The 25,389-nt window shown below is 39.9% G+C and overlaps 2 protein-coding genes and 1 pseudogene across 4 annotated transcripts; 2 read left to right on the forward strand and 1 right to left on the reverse strand.

Moving 5' to 3' along the window:
* The first annotated feature begins 315 nt into the window (after window positions 1-315).
* On the forward strand, window positions 316-5,156 carry LOC149035127 (uncharacterized). Of its 2 annotated transcripts, none has more exons than XM_089192683.1 (6): window positions 316-545; window positions 788-866; window positions 2,271-2,432; window positions 3,043-3,124; window positions 4,160-4,322; window positions 4,436-5,156. In XM_089192683.1, the coding sequence occupies exons 1-6, from the start codon at window positions 457-459 to the stop codon at window positions 4,692-4,694; spliced, it is 834 nt and encodes a 277-aa protein (XP_089048809.1). In that variant the 5' UTR covers window positions 316-456; the 3' UTR covers window positions 4,695-5,156. The 2 variants fall into 2 exon arrangements, with proteins under 2 accessions (XP_089048809.1, XP_089048810.1); XM_089192684.1 differs by having other exon boundaries at window positions 405-545; window positions 823-866.
* On the reverse strand, window positions 5,042-8,970 carry LOC149035128 (uncharacterized). Its single transcript, XM_089192680.1, has 6 exons — window positions 8,952-8,970; window positions 7,778-8,101; window positions 7,338-7,508; window positions 6,593-6,785; window positions 5,890-6,445; window positions 5,042-5,660 (listed from the first exon to the last, which is right to left on the reverse strand). Exons 2-6 carry the CDS (start codon window positions 8,085-8,087, stop codon window positions 5,439-5,441), a joined length of 1,452 nt encoding a protein of 483 aa, XP_089048806.1. The 5' UTR covers window positions 8,088-8,101; window positions 8,952-8,970; the 3' UTR covers window positions 5,042-5,438.
* A 7,973-nt stretch (window positions 8,971-16,943) lies between these two features.
* Window positions 16,944-25,389, forward strand: LOC149035129 (uncharacterized; annotated as a pseudogene). The gene is made up of 2 exons (XR_016182614.1): window positions 16,944-17,131; window positions 20,626-25,389. The product of XR_016182614.1 is annotated as an uncharacterized LOC149035129 (transcript).

The raw sequence follows: 25,389 nt of genomic DNA on the forward strand, positions 1-25,389 counted from the left end.
GTAATGTCGAATGGTGCAGCGTACATACAAACAGTGTAGCGTTGCGTGAAGTGGCTTAGCATAATGTCGAATGGTACAGCGTACACACAAATGGTGTAGCGTTGCGTGAAATGGCTCAGCGTAATGTAGAATGGTACAGCGTAGACACAAATAGTGTAGCGTTAGGTCGAATAGCTTTGCAAAACATCAGACGCTCTATCTGAACATTAAATTGCTTAGTATTACTTGAAATATTTCGATGTTGTGGCGAATCGTCGTGGCGTGACGTGAAGGCTATGCCACTCCTTTATTAGCTATGCTATCCTGCAACTGATCCTTAAGCCATCTGTGTATTAGCTGATCTATACGACATCCTTGTATTTTTGGTGGTGACGGCCGCCAAGGCATCTCGCCGAAACCACCAAAAATACAAACCGCAAATGGAACAGCGATCTGCTGGGGGCATGACGTCATCGAATGCGAAGACTGGCGCGAAACCATTACATACTGCGGTCACTCTGTGGAATAGTCTTCACTTCGCTTTGCCGTAAAGCAGAGCCAATTCGGTAAGTTTCTCTTCTTTTTTCCCCCGCCGATATTGCATTTATTCGTTTTCGTTCATGATAGTGTTAATTAAAATAGCGAGACTGGATTCTACCACGGTTTACCGGCCTCCCGGTTTACCACAGTTTGCACGTGTTGGTGAGCCTGAATTTTAATAGTATTAAGTAGTGTTATGATATGCATTACATGTCGATTGCCGAGCTCTCAATTCTCTTCTTTTCTGACTCGCGCTTACTTTTCAAAGGGAGTTTAACCTCAACGGCTCTTTGAACATTGCAGGAGTACGTGAGAAGTTGGATTTTGTGTGTGCCCTGGACGCCATGGTAAGGAAACTGATATCCTTCATCTGTTTTGACATTCTTCAATCAAACGTGTAGTGTGTGCCAAAGGAACCTTTTTTCCGAGTTGGTTTTGAGCACATACATACCCTCCATGATGAGGCAGGTCTGCCATAAAATTAGTAAGAAAACCTTCAGACATAAAAGAGGGTGGTATTTTTTACCATGAAAACATTTGATGGAATTGTAAAATTTAAAAAACGATCTCTGGCTAAAACTTTTAAAAATACGAGCTTTCGGCTGTTTGCGCTACAGCCTTCAACGGGTAAAATGATAAAAAGGTAAGAAATACTAGGTGTGAAGTACAAAGTAGGAAATTAAAAATGCTAATAACTAAGAATGTTTGTTAAAAATACTAGGTGTGAAGTACAAAGTAGGAAATTAAAAATGCTAATAACTAAGAATGTTTGTTAAAAAGAATGTTGTATTGTCCGGGCAAAGGACAGGAATTGTTGTCTGCATTGGGAGTTAACTTGAAATGCCACGCTTCTAGTGTTTTTCTTGTTCTAAAACTGCCTTTGTCAATAATAGATGCATTATCCTAGTATGTTTCATCCTGGCTGCGGCCCCTCTATCTTTTCATTTGATGGAATGTTTGAATTCAGTTTTGTCAAATAACATAAAAATCGATTTTTTTAGGTCTCTGAAGGTAGGAAGTAACCTTAAACTCAGGATTTACAGCAAATTAAACATTAATTTGCCGTTTCACAGAAAATAATTTTACAAAATCACGCTTCACGACAAAAAGTTTCATATTTCACGGGGAAAACAAAGGCTGATCACGAGTCATGAAAATGCCCTTTACCGCACTAACAAAACCATTTGAAATGTACATTCTTAAAAGGATTGAAAAAGCGAGTAAGAGCTTGAATTTTAAAAGACACAAACTTTGCGGTAGCTTACGGGAGGAGCTTTCTTCCAGTTGATATGATTGTTTACTTACGCTGTAACCTAAAAGTTGTATCCGCGTAAGGTTTCAAAAAGCATTAAGTGTTAGATGATGAAATTAGCGGTAAAGTAAAAATTTTCGCTTGGAAGAGTGCCCGGGGGAGGGGTTACTCCCTTATGTGGCGTATACTTGCCGCTGGACAGGGTATTGTTCTCTGGCCTCTCTGTTTTGAACAGAATCTGAACTTGTCCGGGTATGAATAGGTCAGTGTTTGAAATCCTTTGCTGCACGCCTATACCCCTCCCCCTAGAGGAAGACATTTGTCTACATGGCTGTGTCCGATACCGCTGCATCAATAGGCTATCTGGCAAGACCCCTAAAAATTGTGTTCATTTCAGCCCTCCCCTTAAAGGAACGTTAAGCTAAGTTCTAAAGTTAAGCTTAAATATTTGAGACAAATTTTACCGATTTACCTTATTTAAAATTATCTCGAATTTCAGAACAATTCGAACGTCAACACCACTGTTGCTGAGTTGCTACAGCGAGCAGCCCAGATGATAAGCGATGGGAATACACACAGCACCCCATCGACGAACATCCCAGTGGCGGGCCCATCTAGCTCAGTTGTCGACGAGCACCGCAGGTTGTTCAATCGACAACTGGTAATTCATGGCTTCTTATTTCTCCCATCAGAGGTTCAATGCGCTGCAATGCGCTACGTCCACGCTTCTACCACAATCGCTAACACTTTGTACCACACTTGAGCATACGCGTAGCTTCGAGAGGGTCGTGCGGCAAGCGATGTACGTCAGTAAAAATGTCTCTGCACGGACGAGATCTCTGGCGTCGAGTTGTTGTGCTCTTTAGACCGTAGACCTTTTTTACATTATTTTAAACAAAAATGAAAACGTCTACCATACAGGTAACTCTGTTTGGCATGCTTGAACATTAAATCAATCTTAAAGGCTTTCGAGCTTTCTCGTTCTCAGAGAAACCGTCCTGTCTGGCTTATGAATCAATTTTCCTACGCTATTGCGTATTTTTCTTTTTCCACACCCGTATGCAAAAGTGTCCTTCGCCCGTTAGGAGCGACTTTTCTCTTTCATTTGCGGAAACTTTACCCGCGCCGATGCATTTCATTTTCACTTGATAGTATGTATTCCATACGATTAACTTCTCATAACATTCAGAAATGTACTCTGCTTTTATTGAGTCCTGCAAGAAAGGCATTAACAGAGGCATTTTCTCTAATAATATTTTTGCCACTTACAGAGGGTCCACCCTTACGCGAGCAGGCGGCAGAACCGCGTAACCAGTTCCTCCCATAGAGCACAGAGAGTCCCAGAAAATAGAGGTAACTGATGATCACAGATTTTCCTCTACATACGAAGGGCCTTTTGCAAGACCTGGATAGTTTGTAATTGACCCAATACCGAAAGAGATGTGTTGGCCACGGTCTGGAAAGATAAATTGAATCTCTTGTAAAAGTACAGCAACGAGGCCAAGAAACTAACAATAAATGTCATTTTCACGGAAATTTACGCACAATCTTGCGATTTATAGCTTAGCTCTCTCAAAATAAGTAGTAGGCACGGATGCGTTTCTCAAAACCCGGAAGACAGATCGGTTCCGAGAGCGACTATTTGAGTCCATTTTCTTTCAAGTGGCGCTGTAGATTTTAGTCCCGTATAAACTAGCCCATCTTCTTAATCAAGTAAGTATTATACTTTCAAGCTTTAATAAACACCAAAGATTGACTGCATGAGAAAATAAATAGCTTTACGTAAGTTATCAGGACTTCTGGAACACTAGTCCCAGGGCCTACAAGCCAGGTATTCTGAGCTTGTTAACTTGAACTTTCCTTGCAGCCGGAAAAAGAACAAAGCAACAGCATCCTATGTTTAAAAACATTTTGAGGAGGTTTTAAAAAGTCTTAGAAATGAAGCAGTATTGATAAATGTTCCTCACCCCTTTTTGTCATTTAGTGGGGCTGACTTTGTGCATTCTATCGTTCACAGTATTTGTTGTCATCTCCAAGTTATTGGAATATCAACTTCCTCACGAGCTAATTCGCGTAAACATTCACATCTTCCTACGGCGGCTGTAGTTTCATAGGTTAATTGGAGTACTGTTGAGAGAAAATGCATATTTAATTCGGTGCGCACTTGTCTGTCACTAGTCCTTCCACTAAGTGTAACCCCAAACATTGCAAATATCTTTAAAATCGTGCATAAGTTAATCTGTATGCAGTATTGACCTTCTCTCTGAGGGAAAAATGACTGCTCAACTCCATTAGGATGACTTTTTTGATCTGTTAGAGGATGAAAACAGGATATTAATTAAAAGCAATGTTTACAACTTATTAAAAAAACACTACAATTTTCAACAGAAAAAACCATTACCAGAACTTTTGTTTGTCTCGCTGGGCGTGACCAGCTCACCGTTCCAACCAACCGCGAGAAGCTTTTATTAAAAGAAAATGGCCTTGGAGAGAAAAAGTTGCAGATCCCCACGAATGCATCAAAGGAGCAGGTCAAGGAGGTTTTGTACAAGTGAGTTACATAACTCTCAATCCACTAGCTTGCTTAAGATCTCAAGTTCCTTTTTTTCCTAGTCTTTTAGCTCCAGCCGTTTGTAAACCGACTTCTTTTGTTTATATTTCCAGGGCCTTCCGTCCATTACAAAGTTGTGGCGGATTCGAAATGCTGTTGTGCGCAGACAACTCGCGCACTAGGTTACAAGTGGTTTTCCAAATGAAGCCCTCTATTTGTTTTGATACGAATATGCCATCTTGCCTTCCTATTGGCAACACTTGTATTAGCAGGCTGACTTTGCCGATAGGTGAGAATGTATCAATGACCAAGGAAGAAGTGTTCTCTTTCTTTGACTACGCTTTCGCAAATGATTACTTTGGCCGTCTCTGAGTGAAACTACTGATTTCTGATTGATTCTCTTTGACAAGGTGTTTTTTAATTTATAAGTTGAATTTAGTTTACAGCAGCATTGTTGAGGCGAAAATTCGTATTCATTACACAAGCTTTAAAAGTCTAGTTAAAAAAAGAGCGCTAGTTTAGGCTGTACACCAAAGGGTCATTTGGTGCAACTCATACAAGCAATATTGTGTATATGTTTGTGTTTGCCCTTTATTGGATTCTGATTATGATGAAGATTTTAATAGCGTGGAAATGGGCCTGAGATGAACGAAATGAAAATACATTGAAAAGAACAAAGTTTATGTGTTAATGTTACCAAATACTCATCCAAACAAAAGTAAAGCGAAGGACGTTTATTGCGCAATTTTTTAAAGTCGTTACGTTTTCACTTACTATACTGTTTAAACGTCCCAATCGATACATTTTGGAAATAAAATGTTATCATTTATTTTATCTGTGTGCTGTCTATTCATAGTCAGACGTTACAACCTCTCACTATTTCAGCACCAGTTCCACTCAGCTTAGGTTGGGGTTATCGCAAGCTGACATCGCAGATTACGATAGGATACATTATGAGTGATGCCAAGTGTACTCATTTTCCCGGTGTAGTCGAAATAAACAAAAAACAACACATTGTCCAACGAAATAGAAAAGTAAGATGATAGGATGGGGGGGGGGGGGGAGATACTTTAACGTAAGTGGCGTACACTGGTGCATTAAAGAAAATGTTAAAACCTAGGTTTTCAGACGATTCATCGTTTCCAGTGCATGCAGATATGGTGTAATGTCCCATGGATCTTCGCCTTGGACTTCTGACATGCTTGCCTCAAAAATCGTAAACGACTCAACATCTAACGGACACCGTGTCGGTGGGACGACAACCTCATTCTGTAGTGCATCATCTGTGCCGTCTTGAAAGTAAGCCGTAGGATCCACACCGTATCCCTCCAAGTCCCTCTGAAATATAGTTGAAAGGAGATTCAAATACCGCAAAACATTGGTTATAACTGCCTTCAATTAACTTTGCAAGCAAGGAATCTTGGCATCGTTTCGATCGTGATCTATATTTAAATTGAAGGGGTGGTTAATTAAAACTCAATATTTAGTAGAGGCCACTTGAGATTGTTCACCCGTGTGGCTTTAATGCTTGGGGAACTGTGTCTGTCATATGCATTATTGCGTTTACCTGACTAAGGTTTTGAAAGTATTCTGATGCCACAATACCACTTTCTTCCGCAATTTCCTGCATCCCTAGTATGAACAGTTGTAAAGGACTTTTGTTTCTTGCAGTACGTATTTTGTGGTTATTCCAGGATAGCACAAATTTTGAAAGAGCCTCGTTGATTATTGGGAGATAAGTGAAGTGAAGGCAAAATAGATGCCCTTCGTTGTCCGGATCGAGCTGACCGCATGCTTCGAGAGAAAGGAAAAGGTCGTAAAATGAGGATAGGACTAACTGGTACACATCGCGCCAGAGTCTTTCTATACGCGAGTTGTGCACGCTTCGTCCGGTGATGTAACTCCCTCTTCCGGGCCCTCTTGCTGTATGGTTCAACATGTAGTGTGCCACGTCTCTGTTTTCAACTCCCATGTCGCCCCTGACTCGTGATGGCAATCCCCATTCAGACACCGCACCCTCAAAGAGACGCAAGACTGTGACAGACGTGTTATTCGTATCGCACTTAAGATAAACGACGGAGCGACTGTAACCGTCAATGCAGCCGTGAACCACGAATCGCCATCTAAGAAGAGAAGGAATAGAGTGGTAAACCGAAAGTATATGAAGGGGGGGGGGGGAGGTTACTCCTAAAACAAATGGTGCAAAGTTATTGAGACCTGAATTACAGCAACAATTATGTAATCAAAATAGCGAGATAAGTGACAGCTACCGTATCAGTTTGTGATTCCCGTCCATATGCCAGAGGGCCAGTGGGGAACGTACGTTATACACTCGTCTACGGATGGCATTCATAGACCTTAGCCTCCTGCCAATGGGATCGACTCTCTTTATGGCACTCCTTAGTCTCCACCTCTGCACATGTACACCTTGCGAAACAAGGTAACCCTCGATTGTTTTGCAACCTGTCAACAAAAATAAGGGTTTTAATTTCAAGCACCCTGTGACACAGTAGTGAAGTTAATGCCACTTGTCGTGCTTTCTTGAATTCTCTGTTTAGAGGATACAAAGTGTGTTTCTGATATGCAAAATTTTGCGTAAACACTAAGGCGGGCTTAAAAGTTCTTGCCTGTAAGTTGATTACGTTTTGAATCGATATACTGGAAGAGAACAGCATACGGGATTTTCAGAAACGGTCTCGAGTGTACGTCTATACTAAAATAAGCATGTTTGCGCTTGCCAAGTGTGATAATGTCTACGTTTCTTGAGGTGTTCAAGCAATAACGCGTATCGGCCGAAAAGGTTTAATTAATTTATGCAATCTGAAAGAAATAAAGGCAAACGAGAAATTTTCCCAATTCAGATGTTTATCATGTCTAGTTCCAGAGGAATAAATTGTTGCGTCATTATGTACTGGTTCTCAAACTATTTTTACCAAGCTAAGGGCAAAAAAATCTTTATTTTTTGACTTAACATGACCGGCCACAGCCTCAAAATTTTTATGAAGACTTACTTACCCGATCTAGGGAAATTTGTCATGATACGCTGGATTAAAGAATCCAGAAAATCGTCCTCTATGTCACTGTAGCGGGACTTGTTCGTCAACTCGTACTCGGCCATACGGTTTTCAATAGTTCGCTTGCTAACCCCAAGCATTAGAGCCATGTCTTTATACGTGAAGTTGTTCTCTAACAAAGAGATAACTTGTGTTCATAAAAGAAAACACAGTCCTTTGAGAGTAGATAGTTTACACTGAAAATTGAATGAAACCTTCAAAAGGTGAACTCACTAAAGATGTTATGAATAACCAAAAAACGTGGTTTGGCGAAACCTATCAACTCGAAAAAAAAAGCACCCACTTCATATGGGGCATATATGGATAATTTCAAATGTGTCTACCTTATTTTCATTTCAAATTTTCAACCTCAAAATGGTAAAAGCACTTTTTCCTCCTTACCTCTGAAAAATAGCAGCTGCTTCTCGGAAATCGCAAACTTAGGTCTTCCTCGGCGACCTGCCTCACTCACTGCTGGTGCTTCATACCCACGAAAAGGCTCTTGTTGATGCAAGTTTACGTTCAGGTGTGTACGAGCTTGATTGATTAAGTCAACCGCATCTAAAGGAATGTCCCCATTGATCAACGCTGCCTCGTAAAGAACCTCCAGTCTTAAAACAGTATTCTCTGAATCACCTCCACGATTTCCGCCTTCTTGTATATATTCAGTTATTTCATTTAGGGAATCTGATAAATGCTGACGAAAGTCCATGACTCTTAACAGTACTGAAGGACAACAAACAAAGATACCTGTGAAGAAAAAAAATTCATAAGATGGTGACGAGCCACTTATAAAGCAAGCACTAATTTTTTTTTCTTCTTTGCTTTTTCATCATCTGGAAGTTTTCTTTGCTTAGCCCTAAAGGCAAGAAGAGAAACGTTACAAGTCACGCAACTCTAGTCAATATATCTAGTGTGTATTGAACTCAGTCTGTAGCAATAATAATAAAAATAATAATAATAATAATAATAATCACAAAAATTAATAGTTGAGGTACAGAAATGTAAAAATAAATAAAAATATAAATAAATATGTCTACCGAAACAAACGACGAAACAGCAAGATGTCCTGTCAATTGTCTGAATTATGCAATAGTTTTTATTCAGCAAGTTGCGACTGTAACAGATCGAACGGTAAAACTCGACCTACAGTTGTAGAATTACGTACAACTACGTGCATTACGATGTCCGCACTAGCCTTCCTTAATACGTGATGACTACGGAATGGGAAAGAGCACTGGGAAGATAAGTATGTATGCGCGCAAAACCAACTCAGAAAAAATATTACCCTGACAAACACTATTTTTGGAACGCGAAAAAAACCCCTTAACTGTTTCCGGTCCAGACATGTAATCTACGTTTGATCGACAAAATAAAAATGGAACTTACTTTTACTATCACTGCACCCAGGAAAAAAATTAATAAACAAAGCAATATAATGTACACCTCTTTAAAATAATAAATATAAACAGTCTTCTATGAGCTTACTGTTATCGTCCGGCACACCAGTTAAAGCATTCCGATATCACTTTGATCGAAAAATGTCAAAACAGATCAAGGATATCAGTTTACTTACCATGGCGTCCAGGGCACACACAATATTCAACTTCTCACGTACTCCTCCAGTGTTCAAAGAGCCGTTGAATTTGGACTCTCATTGAAAAGTAAGCGTGAGTCACAGAAAGAAAAGGGAGTTCGACAATTGACATTTAATGCACGTCATAACACTTCTTAATACTATAAACATATTCAGGCCCACCAACACGTGCAAACTGTGGTAAACCGGGAGGCCGGTAAACCGTGGTAGAATCCAGTCTCGCTATTTTAATTAACACTATCATGAACAAAAACGAATAAATGCAATATCGGCGGGGAAAAAAAAGAGGAGAAACTTACCGTATTGGCTCTGCTTTACGGCAAAGCGAAGTGAAGACTATTCCATACAGCGGCTACGATGACCAGAGCCCTAAAGCTACCCAACTCCTCCGAAGGAAAAGAACGAGAACTAAATCGAGTTTATTCAGCACTTGAGTCTAATGGTTATCCATCGATTTTCATTAAAAACATCCAGACCAAAAAACCCGACGCTCAACAGTGTTGTCCCCGGAGGAACTTGTTGGCACATTTTTCAAGATGGTCGAGGCGTCCGAATCACGCAAGTCGTTCGCCTCTCTTCCATCTCTTTGATAATGCATCTATTATTGACAAAGGCAGTTTTAGAACAAGAAAAACACTAGAAGCGTGGCATTTCAAGTTAACTCCCAATGCAGACAACAATTCCTGTCCTTTGCCCGGACAATACAACATTCTTTTTAACAAACATTCTTAGTTATTAGCATTTTTAATTTCCTACTTTGTACTTCACACCTAGTATTTTTAACAAACATTCTTAGTTATTAGCATTTTTAATTTCCTACTTTGTACTTCACACCTAGTATTTCTTACCTTTTTATCATTTTACCCGTTGAAGGCTGTAGCGCAAACAGCCGAAAGCTCGTATTTTTAAAAGTTTTAGCCAGAGATCGTTTTTTAAATTTTACAATTCCATCAAATGTTTTCATGGTAAAAAATACCACCCTCTTTTATGTCTGAAGGTTTTCTTACTAATTTTATGGCAGACCTGCCTCATCATGGAGGGTATGTATGTGCTCAAAACCAACTCGGAAAAAAGGTTCCTTTGGCACACACTACACGTTTGATTGAAGAATGTCAAAACAGATGAAGGATATCAGTTTCCTTACCATGGCGTCCAGGGCACACACAAAATCCAACTTCTCACGTACTCCTGCAATGTTCAAAGAGCCGTTGAGGTTAAACTCCCTTTGAAAAGTAAGCGCGAGTCAGAAAAGAAGAGAATTGAGAGCTCGGCAATCGACATGTAATGCATATCATAACACTACTTAATACTATTAAAATTCAGGCTCACCAACACGTGCAAACTGTGGTAAACCGGGAGGCCGGTAAACCGTGGTAGAATCCAGTCTCGCTATTTTAATTAACACTATCATGAACGAAAACGAATAAATGCAATATCGGCGGGGGAAAAAAGAAGAGAAACTTACCGAATTGGCTCTGCTTTACGGCAAAGCGAAGTGAAGACTATTCCACAGAGTGACCGCAGTATGTAATGGTTTCGCGCCAGTCTTCGCATTCGATGACGTCATGCCCCCAGCAGATCGCTGTTCCATTTGCGGTTTGTATTTTTGGTGGTTTCGGCGAGATGCCTTGGCGGCCGTCACCACCAAAAATACAAGGATGTCGTATAGATCAGCTAATACACAGATGGCTTAAGGATCAGTTGCAGGATAGCATAGCTAATAAAGGAGTGGCATAGCCTTCACGTCACGCCACGACGATTCGCCACAACATCGAAATATTTCAAGTAATACTAAGCAATTTAATGTTCAGATAGAGCGTCTGATGTTTTGCAAAGCTATTCGACCTAACGCTACACTATTTGTGTCTACGCTGTACCATTCTACATTACGCTGAGCCATTTCACGCAACGCTACACCATTTGTGTGTACGCTGTACCATTCGACATTATGCTAAGCCACTTCACGCAACGCTACACTGTTTGTATGTACGCTGCACCATTCGACATTACGCTAAGCCATTTCACGCAACGCTACACTGTTTGTATGTACGCTGCACCATTCGACATTACGCTAAGCCATTTCACGCAACGCTACACTGTTTGTATGTACGCTGTACCATTCGACATTACCCTGAGCCATTTCACACAACGTTACACTGTTTTTATGTACGCTGTACCATTCGACATTACGCTGAGCCATTTCCCGCAGCGCTACACCATATGTGTGTACGCTGTACCATTTTACATTACGCTGAGCCATTTGACGCAACGCTACACCGTTTGTGTGTAGGCTGTACTACTCGACGTTACCCTGAACCGTTTAACGCAACGCTACACCGTTTGAGTACTGTATTGCAAATGAGTGCTAAGCTATTCGTAATTGAGCTAGTCCATTTCACAATCTCATGTTCCAACTCAACATGGGCTACTAGACCGTTTCTCATTTGGCTAAACTATTCATGTTTAGGGTGTTCTGTTTCACTAAGGAAAACTAGACTGTCTATAATTTGGCCATGCCATTCCTTTATTAGCTATGCTATCCTGCAACTGATCCTTAAGCCATCTATGTATTTGCTGATCTATTTGACATCCTTGTATTTTTGGTGGTGACGGCCGCCCATACAGATTGGTTATAAAAAATGGAGTCTCCAATAACTATATCAGCCCTGTGTGACTGAACCACAATGCATTGTCCCGATGTGTTGTCATGGCAACTCAAGGAGATGAACTTTGCTTTTGTTTCTCTAGCATGTGAGAAATATAAGGCTCGCCAATTTTACATTGCTTACTTCTGATTTTTAACGTTTGCGATGTAGCTCGATATCTTCGAATGTTTCGTTCGTGATTGCATTTGAAACGTTAAGATCTAGAAAGGGGCCTTCGTTAGAGAAACTTTTGACCCTACGGCAAAGAATGTGGATGTATACAACGGAATAAATTTTTTCTGCGACGGATCTGATCTTTACGATTCCTCTTCCAGTATGGCGCCGGCTTAGACCATTTTTCCAAAGAGTGCGTCTTCGATTCTTGGTGTAACTTCGCGACTTTTTACTTAAGTATTATACAGTAGAAGGACGTGAATGCATTGGAAATTATTTCGAAACTTTGACCTGCCTTGAAGATCAAGATGGAAAGATCCAATGTTCTGTATTTTGATGGCCAAGGCTCTTGAAGCATTGTGAAAGGAACAGTTGTGTATTGTGATGCGGAGGCAGTCATTACAGTTTAGTGGAGTTTCTTGAAAAACAATTCCTAAAAGCTCCAACGTAAACTTCAGCTGCTCCCCATTTCCCCTCTGGAAATGAAATCCCTTAGTACACGAAACGTGTGGGGTGGAGTAGAAACCCTTCATAGTCAAGTTGTTGTTGACGTATCGGGCGAGACGTAAATACACAGGGCGTGAAATTGCGCCTAATACAGGCGCCAATGCGACTAAATTTTTCCCTTTGGCGACCAAATCTTGAAAATTAGTCGCCAAATTGGCGACTAGAATGTTTCATTACAACCTTACCGAGAGATATAGGGAATCAAAAAGATTTGCAAAGATAAATCCGCGGCAAACTCCCTCCTTTAAGTTTGTTTCCAAAACTCAGCTCAAGCATCTCAATCGATAACTAGACGCCATCTTGGATTTAGGTGAGCTTGAACGTTGTATATCATCCATCCTAGTGTCCACTTTGTAGAACGTTAGAGATCTTTTCCCTAAATTAATTTTGGAGGGTCTATCTTAAACGTTGACAGCTTAAAAAAAGGTTTTGTTTGTCTTTGAAAATGGCAACCAACTTTTTTTGAATTGGCTACCACTTTGAAGAATTTAGGAGCCAAGTGGCTATCAGAAAAAAAAATTAATTTCACGCCCTGACCTACGCCAATGCCTACGCGATGAACCGCTTGAGAAATCGACTGACAGGGACGAATTTGGCTGCCACAAGTTTTAGTGTCACTTCCATAACAAGAAACACAAACATTCGCAACGTTTGATCCTGAAATTGTCACGGATTACAGAATAGAAAGTGTTTTGGGAAATTGCAAGAGGACTTCTAGAGTATGTAAACCTTAAATCCTTGGTTTTTCTTTTTGTTGCGAATTTTTAATCTTTTTTATTTTTAAATCTTAAAATGTTTCAACATTTCTTAAGGATAAGCTATTTCATTTCTTCATCGAGAGAGTAAAAAAGTCTCTCTTGGTTTTTATTTTTTCGAATTATCACTGTTTCGCTGGAGGGATGAATGATTGACAATATATTTGTGTAACAAAAAGAGATCTAAACTGTGTATATAGTTTCTTGCAGCGCCACATCACAACTTAAGCATAACGTTAGTGTGCCGTGTTGCCTTTAATATGGAAAATTCATAATTTGTCGTCGCAGTTTACGTTACGTTCTCAGACCACGAAAATGTTGGTGTTTTTGCGGTAATAGGAACCTTAAGCAGTCAGGAAAAAAAATGAAATTCTGCCTTAAATTAGAATTTCAAAAATGACTGCATTTGTTTACCGTCTCATACGGCGCCACACCCCAACTTCAGCATAACGTGTAAAGGAAGCGTTGAGTTCCAAATGGAAATTAAAATAATTTGCCGTCGCGGTTTCGGTTCACAGACAACGCAAATTGTGGTGATTTCACGTTGTTGTTTTGCATGGGATGGCTAAGAAATGTACAAAGTTTTAAAACGCACATCCTGAGCCATTGTTCTGCCAATTAGATCTTTTGTTTTTCCATGTCCTCGTTGCCGTCGCAGTCGTGGTTTGCTTAAGGTCCTTAAAGTTTTGTAGAGGACGGCTAAGAAATGTACAAAGTTTTAAAACGCACCTTCAGAGCTATCACGACTCGCCGGTACGTAAAACGATCTGAGAAGTCATCAAACAACCCTGACTCGATTTAATGATGTTAAAATTTACTGTTTCAGTTTTTCCTCGTTAATAGTTTTTACTGCCTGAGTGGCCCCGGTTTATATTTTCGTACGAGTCCAAATTCCTCCGTGCTGCAAAAGTGAAAGAGCTTCGAAAGTTGTATTAAATTTAGCTGTGAGTCCTGAGACACTGCCAAAGAAACAGAAACTCTTCTTGGTTTTGGGCCAATGGATTAGCGGAACAGCAGAACAGAGAAAATGTCTGCATGCAGCACTTCTTTTGAGATTTGGTAGAACGCTTTGGGCGTAAATGGCTTTTGATGGAAAATTTGACGTGGATTCAGTAAAAGGTCTGACCAGAGTAATATATTTAGCGAACGACTTTCTTTAAAAACGTAGCATACGACGGGTAAACCTCGCTAGTCACTTCGGTCTCGAAACTTCACATCCGTCCTAATAAGTTACATTTTCTAAAGCTCAAAATCAAACAAACAGCTAAATTTGATTCATCTACAGACTCCGACGGTTACACGCTGATCTAACAGTGTTTATCTTTCCAAGCGTTTCTTTCTCGAAAGCCTCTATACTTCGTTTAATTTGTTTTTATTGTAATTTTTTTAATGCTTGATCAGCAGGGATTTGCTAAAGCAAAGGCATAGAAAAAACCAGGAAAGATTTATTACTCGACGTTTCGGGGTCATCGTGACTCCATTATCAAGAGACTAGTTTAAAAACATGCAAATAAGGAAAGGTACAAGAATAGCATAAATTAGAATGAACGGCTTAAACAAACACCTTGGCGCGGATGGAATCCGTTTGCACGTTCAGTGTTGGCTTACGCATGCGAATATACAACATTTCATTAATAAGGCAGTCAAATTTGCCGTTACATTTCGCGATGACGTTGAATTGCTCGATCAAGCGTTCAGGCATTTCACTATTGTGCTGGAGGTGGTAGTGTTTGTAGATAGAAGATGATTTCCTTGTGTGCCCTTCTACGCGATCGTGTAAGTGACCACGAGTATAGCCCACATACCCTGCATCACACAGGTTACATTTAAATTCATAAACGATACATTGTTGGTTAACAATAGGGGGCTTAATTTCGTGTTGCTTAAGGATCCCTTCCCTTTCTAGGAACTGAACTGCTTAACCGTGCACCAAAGATTGAGAGCAAGGTCTACATCAAAAGAACCAACACGGGTCTCCTTCTGCATTTCCAGAGTCATGTTGACATTAAGCACAAGCGCAGCCTAGTTAACACCATGGTGGATCGCGCTTATCGATTATCTTCTAACTGGTCTTTCTTCTCCGAGGAATGTGACCGCCTTAGAAGGGTTTTTCATAACTTGAAATACCCAAAGCCACTGGTTGAAACTACAATCAAGCGGTTCGTTGAGAGAAGGATTTCATCTGCAGAGCCCTGTCCATCACCAGACGTACCATCGGAGATTGTGAGATTAGTGTTACCCTTCAAGGACCAATCGTCAGCTAATCATGTTAAACAACAACTGAACAGTCTAAGCTCGAAGTTAAGCGTGACTGTCCAACCAGTGTTCGTTAGCCCTAAGCTCGATCAACAGCTTAAGCAATACGAAATTAAGCCCCCTATTGTTAACCAACAATGTATCGTTTATGAATTTAAATGTAACCTGTGTGATGCAGGGTATGTGGGCTATACTCGTGGTCACTTACACGATCGCGTAGAAGGGCACACAAGGAAATCATCTTCTATCTACAAACACTACCACCTCCAGCACAATAGTGAAATGCCTGAACGCTTGATCGAGCAATTCAACGTCATCGCGAAATGTAACGGCAAATTTGACTGCCTTGTTAATGAAATGTTGTATATTCGCATGCGTAAGCCAACACTGAACGTGCAAACGGATTCCATCCGCGCCAAGGTGTTTGTTTAAGCCGTTCATTCTAATTTATGCTATTCTTGTACCTTTCCTTATTTGCATGTTTTTAAACTAGTCTCTTGATAATGGAGTCACGATGACCCCGAAACGTCGAGTAATAAATCTTTCCTGGTTTTTTCAATTTTTTAATGATACGTTTATTTACAACTCAAATAGCCTTTCCCACCGATTTGGACAGAATTTAATGGCGAGCCAAAGCAAACGACCGCGTCTCATCATAAGCTGAGCCTGGTACTAGAGTTTTACATCTCAAATGGTACTTTCGTGCGATATGTCAAATGACGTTGGCATCCGATTAGCATTAGTGAGATTCCATTAATTAACCAGCGAGGTTTCAAATTGATCACAACAAGTTCAACCAAACAGGCTTATTAATATAGGTAATAGGACCGAGTGGAGTCCAATTCGGTCTGTAATCATACGAGTGAATCATTGCGTTTGTGATATTTTTTCGCCCTCACGAGCTGTTTGGGGCGTCTTCAAACGGCCCATGAAGGCAAAGAAATACCACGAATACATCGATCAACATTTCATTTAACTTTAATGAGATGTTATTTTTGCCAAATTTCCTGAAATTCCTCCGGTAATAAATCTATTGTCTAAAGCGATTGTCCACGTGGACGGAATTTTTTTTCCAGTTTTCACGGGAACAGGATAATTTGGTTTTATCAATTGAGTTAATGATGTAACTAGGCCACCGTAAAGAGTTTCATTCTGACGAAGGGTTGACGTTAACCATGTCAGCTTTGAAACTCTTTACGGTGAGCAATTTCCATTATGACGTGGGTTGATAATACCAAAATATCTTTTTAAACTCCTCACCGACGCAGCAACGCAGTTTCTCTAGAAACTTATCCCCTTTTTCCTTGAGAACAAGTTCAGTTCTTGTGGAGCGTAAGCTCCGACTACAGAAGCGCTCTTCAATAAGGTTTTGAGTCTGAATATCTAGACCCGAAAATTGTTTTGACTGTTTACCATTATACGCTGAAATGCACCGAAATGCGCTAATGAACTTTTATGCTAAATCAAAATTACAGAATGTTTCTTTCGCTTTCAATGTTTTGCCACCCGCGGGACAGTGTGACCCGTTTAGCCGTAAGAAGATAGAGATCTTCGAAAATTTCACCAAATTTAGTAGGTTGATTACTTTTCACCAAATTACGAGACAAGTTGAAAGTTGTGACGACACCGGAAATTGCAAATTAGCTTTTCGCTTTCTACCTAACTTTAGTTCCTTGAGTTTTCTTGGTTCGAAACAGTTGGGTCTTACGACAGGAGGAAATCATAATTATTCATGAGGGCTAAGTGTTGACGAGTCTCATGACGTATGTAAACGGTTTGTTACCGGCTATCTTGATTTTGGCCTTGTCAAGCGAAAGCTCAGGTATTTTAATTTGTCATGATCCAATTAGTTTCGTACCTGATGGTCATTACCTTACTGATAGAATCGTTTTCTTGTTATCTCTTCAAATCGATACTTACTTTGGAACTTAGTTCTCCACTTAAACTATTCTTGGACAAACATTCTAGCAGTCATTCATTATTTGAACTTCACTGAAGCTAAAAGGGGCTCTACTTCATCTAAAATGTTTGTAGCTTGCAATGCTTTCTTTAAACCTTTAACCCCCAATGAGTAACCAAGTCAGAATATCTCCTTAAAATACCGATACATTAATTCTTTTTGAGAGGGCACGGTAACGAATCTTGCAATCTGATTGGTTCCTTACCCGGTCAGTATTTTCCTATCTCTGCCCACGGGCCACGGTAACGCTTTCGTGAGTCGCCAAGTACATCCCAACTTTCGTTGCCATTTTTCATAAACATATCTCGTTTTTCCGGCTGGGCAGTATTTTGAAGCAAACACGTCGGTCACTACCTCAAGCCGATGAATAACTTATGAATCCTCTCTTTTCTCTCACTCAAATCACTTTGTTTGACAGAAAAATATTGGTTTCAGAATGAATTTGTATAAACAATAGTGTCATTACGTTGATGGACAAGCGGCCTAAAACCGTCTGCAATTAATTTTAATCGTTGACAAAAAGTACCTAGAAAGTTAAAACGTGAGGTATTTGGTTACAGTTAAACTGAACGATGGAACTTTCATTCATTTGATACCTGAATTTTCTCAAGCAATTTGTTCGCAGTGAAAGAGCGAGCGAAGTTTTAATTTAAGTTCTATAACAAATATACGCTCTCGGTGAGTCTTTCCAAGTCCGTTCAATTTGAACATTTGTACCGTAAATTGCACAACAGAAACTGAAGGAAGTTTTTGAGAAAAGGCAGCATTAAATCCCCTTGTCTCTCGTTGGAGTGTGCCATTCGAATTTAGTTTTTGTGAAGGAAAGACCAGATTTACACACGCCATTGCAGCAAACAAACGAGCAAACTCTCACAACTTCAAAATGAAGAAATTGAATTTACTCACAATTACTGTCCTCGCCGTTTACTTAATGAACAGAGGTAAATCTTCGTACATGAATGAATCGTCGATGAGAGTGAATAATACTTTCCGTTAGATCATTGACTGTTTTTGAAGAAAACATTGTCGTGACAGTCCTTGCCAAACTAGTTCCGTTGTTTTTCAAATGTTCTTACGCTTTTTTTACTTACGCACTCTCTAATTGACAGGTGTCAGATTGTGACAGATACTTGTAAAAATAATGTTTCAAAGTTTGTTTGGAAGCCTTTTAAATTATCGTTACGGAAATGAAAATGTTTCGCTGAGGCATCTCTCTTGAATTTGCATCACCTCTATTTTAACTATATTTTACTCGCTCAAAAACTGTTCTGTTTATGGAAGATCTTGCCGTATTTACAGCCCTAAATCATTCGGGTTCTTTCGGAAAGAATTTCGTCAAGTTTCAAAAAAATAAATATGTTATTTACCGGCTAAGGGTCGGTCCGTATGGTGAAAAACTGTGACCTCGGTCTTGAAAATGCTCAACGGTCACAGTTTTTCACCATACCGACCTCCCAGCCGGCAAATAACATTTCTATATATCAACCAGACAAGTGATGAGAATAAAGAAAAATATCAATTTGGGGATAACTAGTTGATCTAGTTCTAAATTCTATGAGCTAACATTGTAAGAAGTGTATGGTTGGCAGTAAGGAGAATTGCAAACTTGATCTAGGAGTTAAAGGGTTAAGCTTGTCCGGTTGAAATCCAAAATTGTTGGTCAATTTTAAACCTTGATTGGAACTCTTACTGTTGCTGATCGGATAAAATATCATTTCATAAACTTTCACTCTAAGAGCGAACAATCATTGCCTTGAAATGATTGTTCCCCTCGTTCCCCTTTGAGATCACATCAAAATCGTACTAAATTAAGGGGAACGAAGAAAAATAGGCACTATTGAGTTTCTGAGTTTAGAGATGAAATAATAATAGCTGTTTGCTCAATTTTGAGCTTAAGAAAGTGCAACGTGTTATGACAGATGTGAAGTTTCGAGCTCGAGAGAGCTAAAGCACAATGTCTGATAGGTTTTTCTTTATTCAGAACTCCACTTAGATACCGGAAAATTCCTCAGCAAGGGACATTTTAGCTCAAAATCGTCTGAAAAAAAAATAATAATCGTGGACAAGTCTCTCATATAATGAACAGAACAACTTTCCAGAGTTTTATGATGCATCCGGCCGTTCTGTTCAACTTTTAACTTCGCAAATGAGAATCATAAGTTAATTTTTATTCTTTCACGTTTGATTGCTGCCTCCTCAATACTGTCACCAACCCAAGAAGAGTTTTTGTTATTTCAGCAGTTTCTTAGAACGTTTTGGGAAGTTCAGAAATAATTTGTGCAAGCTTTTTCACTTTTAAAGCACGCACGAGTTGGTTTCAGCTGAATGCAGAGACCGGAAGCAAAACTAAGACGATAAATCAGTCTTAGTCTGCAGAGCAGGCGTAATTTTGGCGGGCGAGTGCTCAGTATTTTCTTAACGAAAATTATAGCCGCCATCTTTGATTTTAATGGCAAGAGAGGCTGGGGAGAGAAAGAAATCTGTACCAAAGGAGTGGCTGTCGGTAAGAAATAGGGAGAGTGGTAGGGGTGGGGAACTAAAGATTATCGCCCTTTCCCCGCCCCCTACCTCACCGTCCACTCTAACTCAAAATCAAACATGGCCGGTCGGATAAACGATCCCGAGCTTATAACGTTAGCTCGCACTAATAAGACGCCTACACTGCTGGCTAAATTAGTCCCACATATTATCCCGAGTGCAAATTGTTCGATGACCTGTCGGTGATAGATACGCAATATGGCATCGACTGAATCATTTTGATAGTCTCCGCGGCATGCTATAACACTGTTCATAAAATTTTATGTTTTATCGAATTGTAATAGTACGATTTGGAAAGCAGGACTATGATCCATGTGTATGCTTGCCGGACTTTGTTTTATTTTTAATGACACACTTATTATAAAAAACATAGTTATCTCCAGTAGACATGAACTCACTAAATTCTCATGCTGATACGAAGCTCCATGCAGCGCCCAAAGCGCTCAAATGCAGCTTTGATATATAAAGAAAGGTGAAAATGGCTGCCACAGGACGTGGGTACCTCGCTTTTGGTCAGTTCGTCTGTCCATTCATCCTAGGAACTGTTCTTCCTTTACAGACATATTATTCATCATTAAGTCCTGCAGAAAAATACTTTTAAGTTCTTACTTGATGAGAAATATAAAAAAACAACAACAATAACAGATCGTTTATGGGCAGAAGACCAGGAAAGTTTGGCATGCACCAATTAAATGACAGCACGGTTGAGAAACGTGAAAACCTTAAACGAACAGGCATTCATTAATCATTATGCTCTAGAATTCTTCATGCTATTTTCCTAATGATACTTTATTAAGATCTGATTTGTAAAATTCCAGGGTCAAACATTCTGAATGTGTATGTTTCTCTTCATGGAAAAGACACTGAAACTTGTGGCGGCCAAAGTCTCCCTTGTCAGTCCATTGCTCAAGCGATTTATCGCGTGGGCCATGGCGGGAACATCTATCTGGACGGACGTGGGACCAAGAAACGCCCTTATGGTTGCAGAAAAGGTCGCAATATTTTGATGGATCATCCAGGCATTTACGTGAACAACAGCTTGACTGTTAGGGGATTCTACTCCACCCCAAACGTTTCATGTACTGAAGGATTTCATTTTCAGAAGACAAATGGCGAGAAGCTGACATTTGCTTTGGTGCTTTCAGGAATCGATTTTCAACAAACTCCGCTTAATTGTTATGACTGCCAGAGCGTCACAATCCACAACTGCTCTTTTCATAATACTTCCAGAGCCTTGGCCATCAAAATACAGAACACTACATCTTTTCAGCTAGACATTAAAGGTAATTCAACGTTCCGAAATAATTCACAATGTATCAACGTCCTTTTACTCAATAACATAAGAGAGAAAAGTCGAGACGTTACACTTAAAATAAAAGATACAGAGTTTGAAAAAAATGGTCTATACCGGCACGGTACTGGCAGAGACGTCATAATCATCAGATCCTACGCAAAAAAAAGGTTCTCCTCCAGTATATATTCATATATTTTTCTGTAGAGTGAAAAGTTCTTACAATCAAGGCCCCTTCCTACATCTTGACGTTTCAAATGCGATTACAAACGAAACATTCGTAGATGTCGACCTACATCACCATGGAAAACGTCACAGAAAACGAAATCGACGTTTATATTTCTCACATGCCAGAGAAACAAAAGCAAAGTTCATCTCCTTGACATGCCATAACAACCCAAAAAAACAATGCATCGTAGTTCAGTCAGACGGGGCAAATATAGTTATTCAAAACTCAACTTTTTACAACCAATCTGTAGATTCAAAATATTCAGGTTCTTGCCTGTCTCTAGCGGTTAGTGCTAATGCATCTTTAAGTATCATGAACTCTAACTTCCATAACAATAAAGCTGGGGCCGGCGGATCGATTTTTACCAATAGCAAACACGGATTTCTAAAATTTGATATTACCAATGTAACATTCAGTAAATGCAAAGCTGTCAGGTATGGATGCGTAATATTCATTGGAAGAACCGCTCAAGGCCAGCCAGAAAGTTATCGGGGTCCCCAAAGGTTATATTTTACTCTCAGGAATGTAACCGTTGAGCAGTGGGAAGGAAACAATGGAAAGAGAACACCAAGGTGTATGGCTGTAGACGTTCTGCTAGATGGCGGAATTGTGACATTAGAGGGATCAACGTTTACGAAGAAAATGTTATCAAGAGGCGATGGAGCTTTCAGTCTGCTTACCACTGTAGGTGAAAGTAACATTACAATTTCAAACTGCATTTTTAAGGACACTTCTATGGACGCAACAAGAGGAGATATTGTCCACATAGCCTCCGTAAACGGAAACGCAGGGATGGTTACAATTTCGAACAGTTTCATGGAAAACAAAAACAACAGAAAAATAGCTTTGTCCATAAGTCCCAAGTACCACATTAAACTATTCAACATGACATTCAAGTCTCTGAAATATGGATTACAAACAAAATCATCTCCGCCAAAAAAAGGCCCTTTTCCAATTGATATTATCATTGATAACTGCTCCTTTATCGATAATACACATGATGCCATGTTTGCACTTCTTAGTCCAACATCAGTCCAACTAACCATTAAAAACACACTATTTAGCATCAGGAACGAAATAGTACAACGGGGCCAAAGTGAATACGGCTATGCTATTAGCCTCTTCATCCCACCACTTAAACGTATTAATTCTTCAAAGGCAGTGATTCAACTTGACAATAACGAATTCTACCACAGATCGGCCAGCTATTTTACTCTTTTATTCGAAGGCTTCAAAAACGTGACAGTTAAACACTCTTTGTTTCGTAATTGTCGTGCCAGTGCTTATAAACCCGAATGGGATCATCGTGAAACTGGTTTGTTTTACGAACCAACTGCTGGCGCCATCTCTATCCTATTCACTCCAGACAAACTGCTCAGTTCGGGATGTGTGAAATCCAAAAGCGCTAATGGAGCACATCCTTCATGGAACTATAATAACCATGTGCTCTTTGAAAATACAAAGTTTCAAGAAAACTTAGGAATTGAAGTTGGGGCTGTCCATATCAGCAATGGCTTCACGAAATTCAGAAGATGTGTGTTTGTCAACAACTTTGGCATTCGTAGAAGTGGACACGTTCACTCTGCATATGGAACTGGCGGCGTAGAATTCGAACATTGTTCTCTGTCGAAGACAATGGAAAGTGCGACAATTTCAGACGGCACTCAATTTGATAAAGGTGTCTTCTTTTACTCTGAAAGTGGAGGTCCCTTGATATTCAAAAACACAACAATGACCTCACTAAAATTTAACCGGAGTTCTTATCCGATTGTTGACATTTCCAGTGGGGGATTTGTTCACATGGATGAAAAGACCAGGATGAAGTGTAATAGAGGAGAGGCTCTTCTATTGGAAAATGGTACGCATTTTCAATACACGGAGAAAAACAAACGCATTTGTGTATTAAATGTTACCGTTTTGAAATATTCGTGCAAACCCTGCAATCCGGGCTACTACAGCCTTCAAAAGGGGGTCTCCGAAGGCTTATTGATAGCTTCCAGGGCTGAGTGTCATCCATGTCCGTTTGGAGCCATCTGTAGTGAAAGGAACATTGTTGCGAAACCAAACTTCTGGGGTTATGTAGCACCTGACAATCCATCAATGCTGAAATTAATTGCTTGTCCTGAAAATTATTGTCCATTGACTTCGTCAATAGACTACAGCAGCTGCCAAGGAAACAGAAACGGTACTCTCTGTGGACGGTGTGCCGATGGGTTCACTGAGACTCTTTTATCAACCGAATGCCGCAAGTCTACCAAATGCAACGACTATTCTGTGTGGGTAGTGACCATATTTCTAACAATCATACTGGCTATCTATCTTTTGACCAAACCCCCAATCTTGTGCACCCTAGGAGAGCAAATCTTATGGTTCAAGAAATCAGATGAAGATCAGCCGGGAGAAGGATCGGACTTCAATGGTGGTGGTGAACATTCCGAGAGTGGCTTCTTGAAAATTACGTTTTATTTTTATCAAGCAGCTGAGACTTTGATAGTAGGTTCTGTAGAAGAACTTATTGGAGAAATTTCTTTAATTCACTTTGTCATTTCTGCCTACAACTTCCAGGTTCAATACATCGATCAAGGACTTGGCTGTCCATTTGCAGGACTTACCGCAGTAACAAAAGAGCTCTTTCTTTCTGGTACAGTGTTTTTGACAATGGCCAACCTTGTTCTCATCTATGTTGTGCATCATGTCGTCTATATGTTTATGGGAAAAGGAAAGCCGTCCCTTATCCGTTATATGGCCGTTGTTATGGAAGTGTTGCTGCTTGGATACGAAAGGCTTGCAGAAACAGCCCTTAAGCTAATGCACTGCGTCTCAATTGGATCTGGAAAGTGGTTATTCATCGATGCTAATGTCCCATGCATACAATGGTGGCAATATCTACTTCTTGCATATATTGCCATTTTCCTTGTTCCCTTCATCGTCGTTCTTTACTGGGGATCTTTCAAGCTGTACAGATCTTCCATTACAGCAGGAGAGTTTGTCGGCGCTAGCATGATTCCACTACCATTCCTTATATACTGGCTTGTCAAGGGAAAGCTGAAAAGGAGAGGCCGGGAGTCTTCCGGGCAGCAGGTCCTCAACACAGATGTTTCGATTATACTCCATGGTCCTTTTCGTCCGCCAACCGATATTGACAACGGAACCATTTACTGGGAGAGCGTTTTAATTGGTCGAAGACTAGTTCTCCTCGCTTTTGGGGCGTTCATCACAGATGTCATGTTACGCATGGTCTTCCTATCTGCTGCATGCTTACTGATAACCCTCCATCATGTTTTGAAGAATCCTTATCGACATCCCATGGCGAATAATGCTGAAACATTATCTCTTGTAACATTATCTCTCATTGCTATCGTCAATCTGGCCAAAGCAACTACATTGTCATTTGGTATCACGACTGACGGGCCGAGTGGGGTGTATTTGAAAGCTCTTGAGTGGTTTGAGGTGTGTGCCTTGGCATTTGTCCCAGCGTTGATGTCCATTTTGATCATATTCGCCGTTTTGTCTCAGCTTGTGAGGTTTACTCTTTTTCTAATTAAGAAATGTTTGAAGTGTTGCAGGAAGATATCTTTCTATCCACGGTACGAGGACCAAGAGCAAAGACCTCTCTTGGCTACCACTTAACAGAACTTTAATTAAACATAGGATACTAATATACCGTTCCTTGATTGATAATTATCTTCCTCAAAAATGTTAAAGTAATATGATTTAATTGCTTTGGTGATAATATAGAGATTTGCGCGCTCTGATTGGTCAAAGATCGCGTCATATCGCTCAATCATCTCTCTCGAGGTGATTATAGCAGGGGCGCTAAATTTCAAAATAGCTGCTTGCGTTTTGTCAATGTTACGCAGGAATTGATAAATGCAATGGAAGAAAATACAATTTTGAAGAGCACAAAATATGCTATGAAGTTTTGCGTCTCACTTTTCAAAAGAAAGATGTAAAGTTTTTGTTTTGTTATTTGTTCATTGATTTTGTTATTACAATAGCTTTCTTAACTTAATGGGGCCTAAAATTAAATGACACAAATAAAAGACACAAATAAATTTGAAT

This window comes from Pocillopora damicornis, chromosome 13, assembly GCF_964200805.1.
Source record: "Pocillopora damicornis chromosome 13, jaPocDami1.2, whole genome shotgun sequence".
Lineage (NCBI taxonomy): Eukaryota > Metazoa > Cnidaria > Anthozoa > Scleractinia > Pocilloporidae > Pocillopora > Pocillopora damicornis.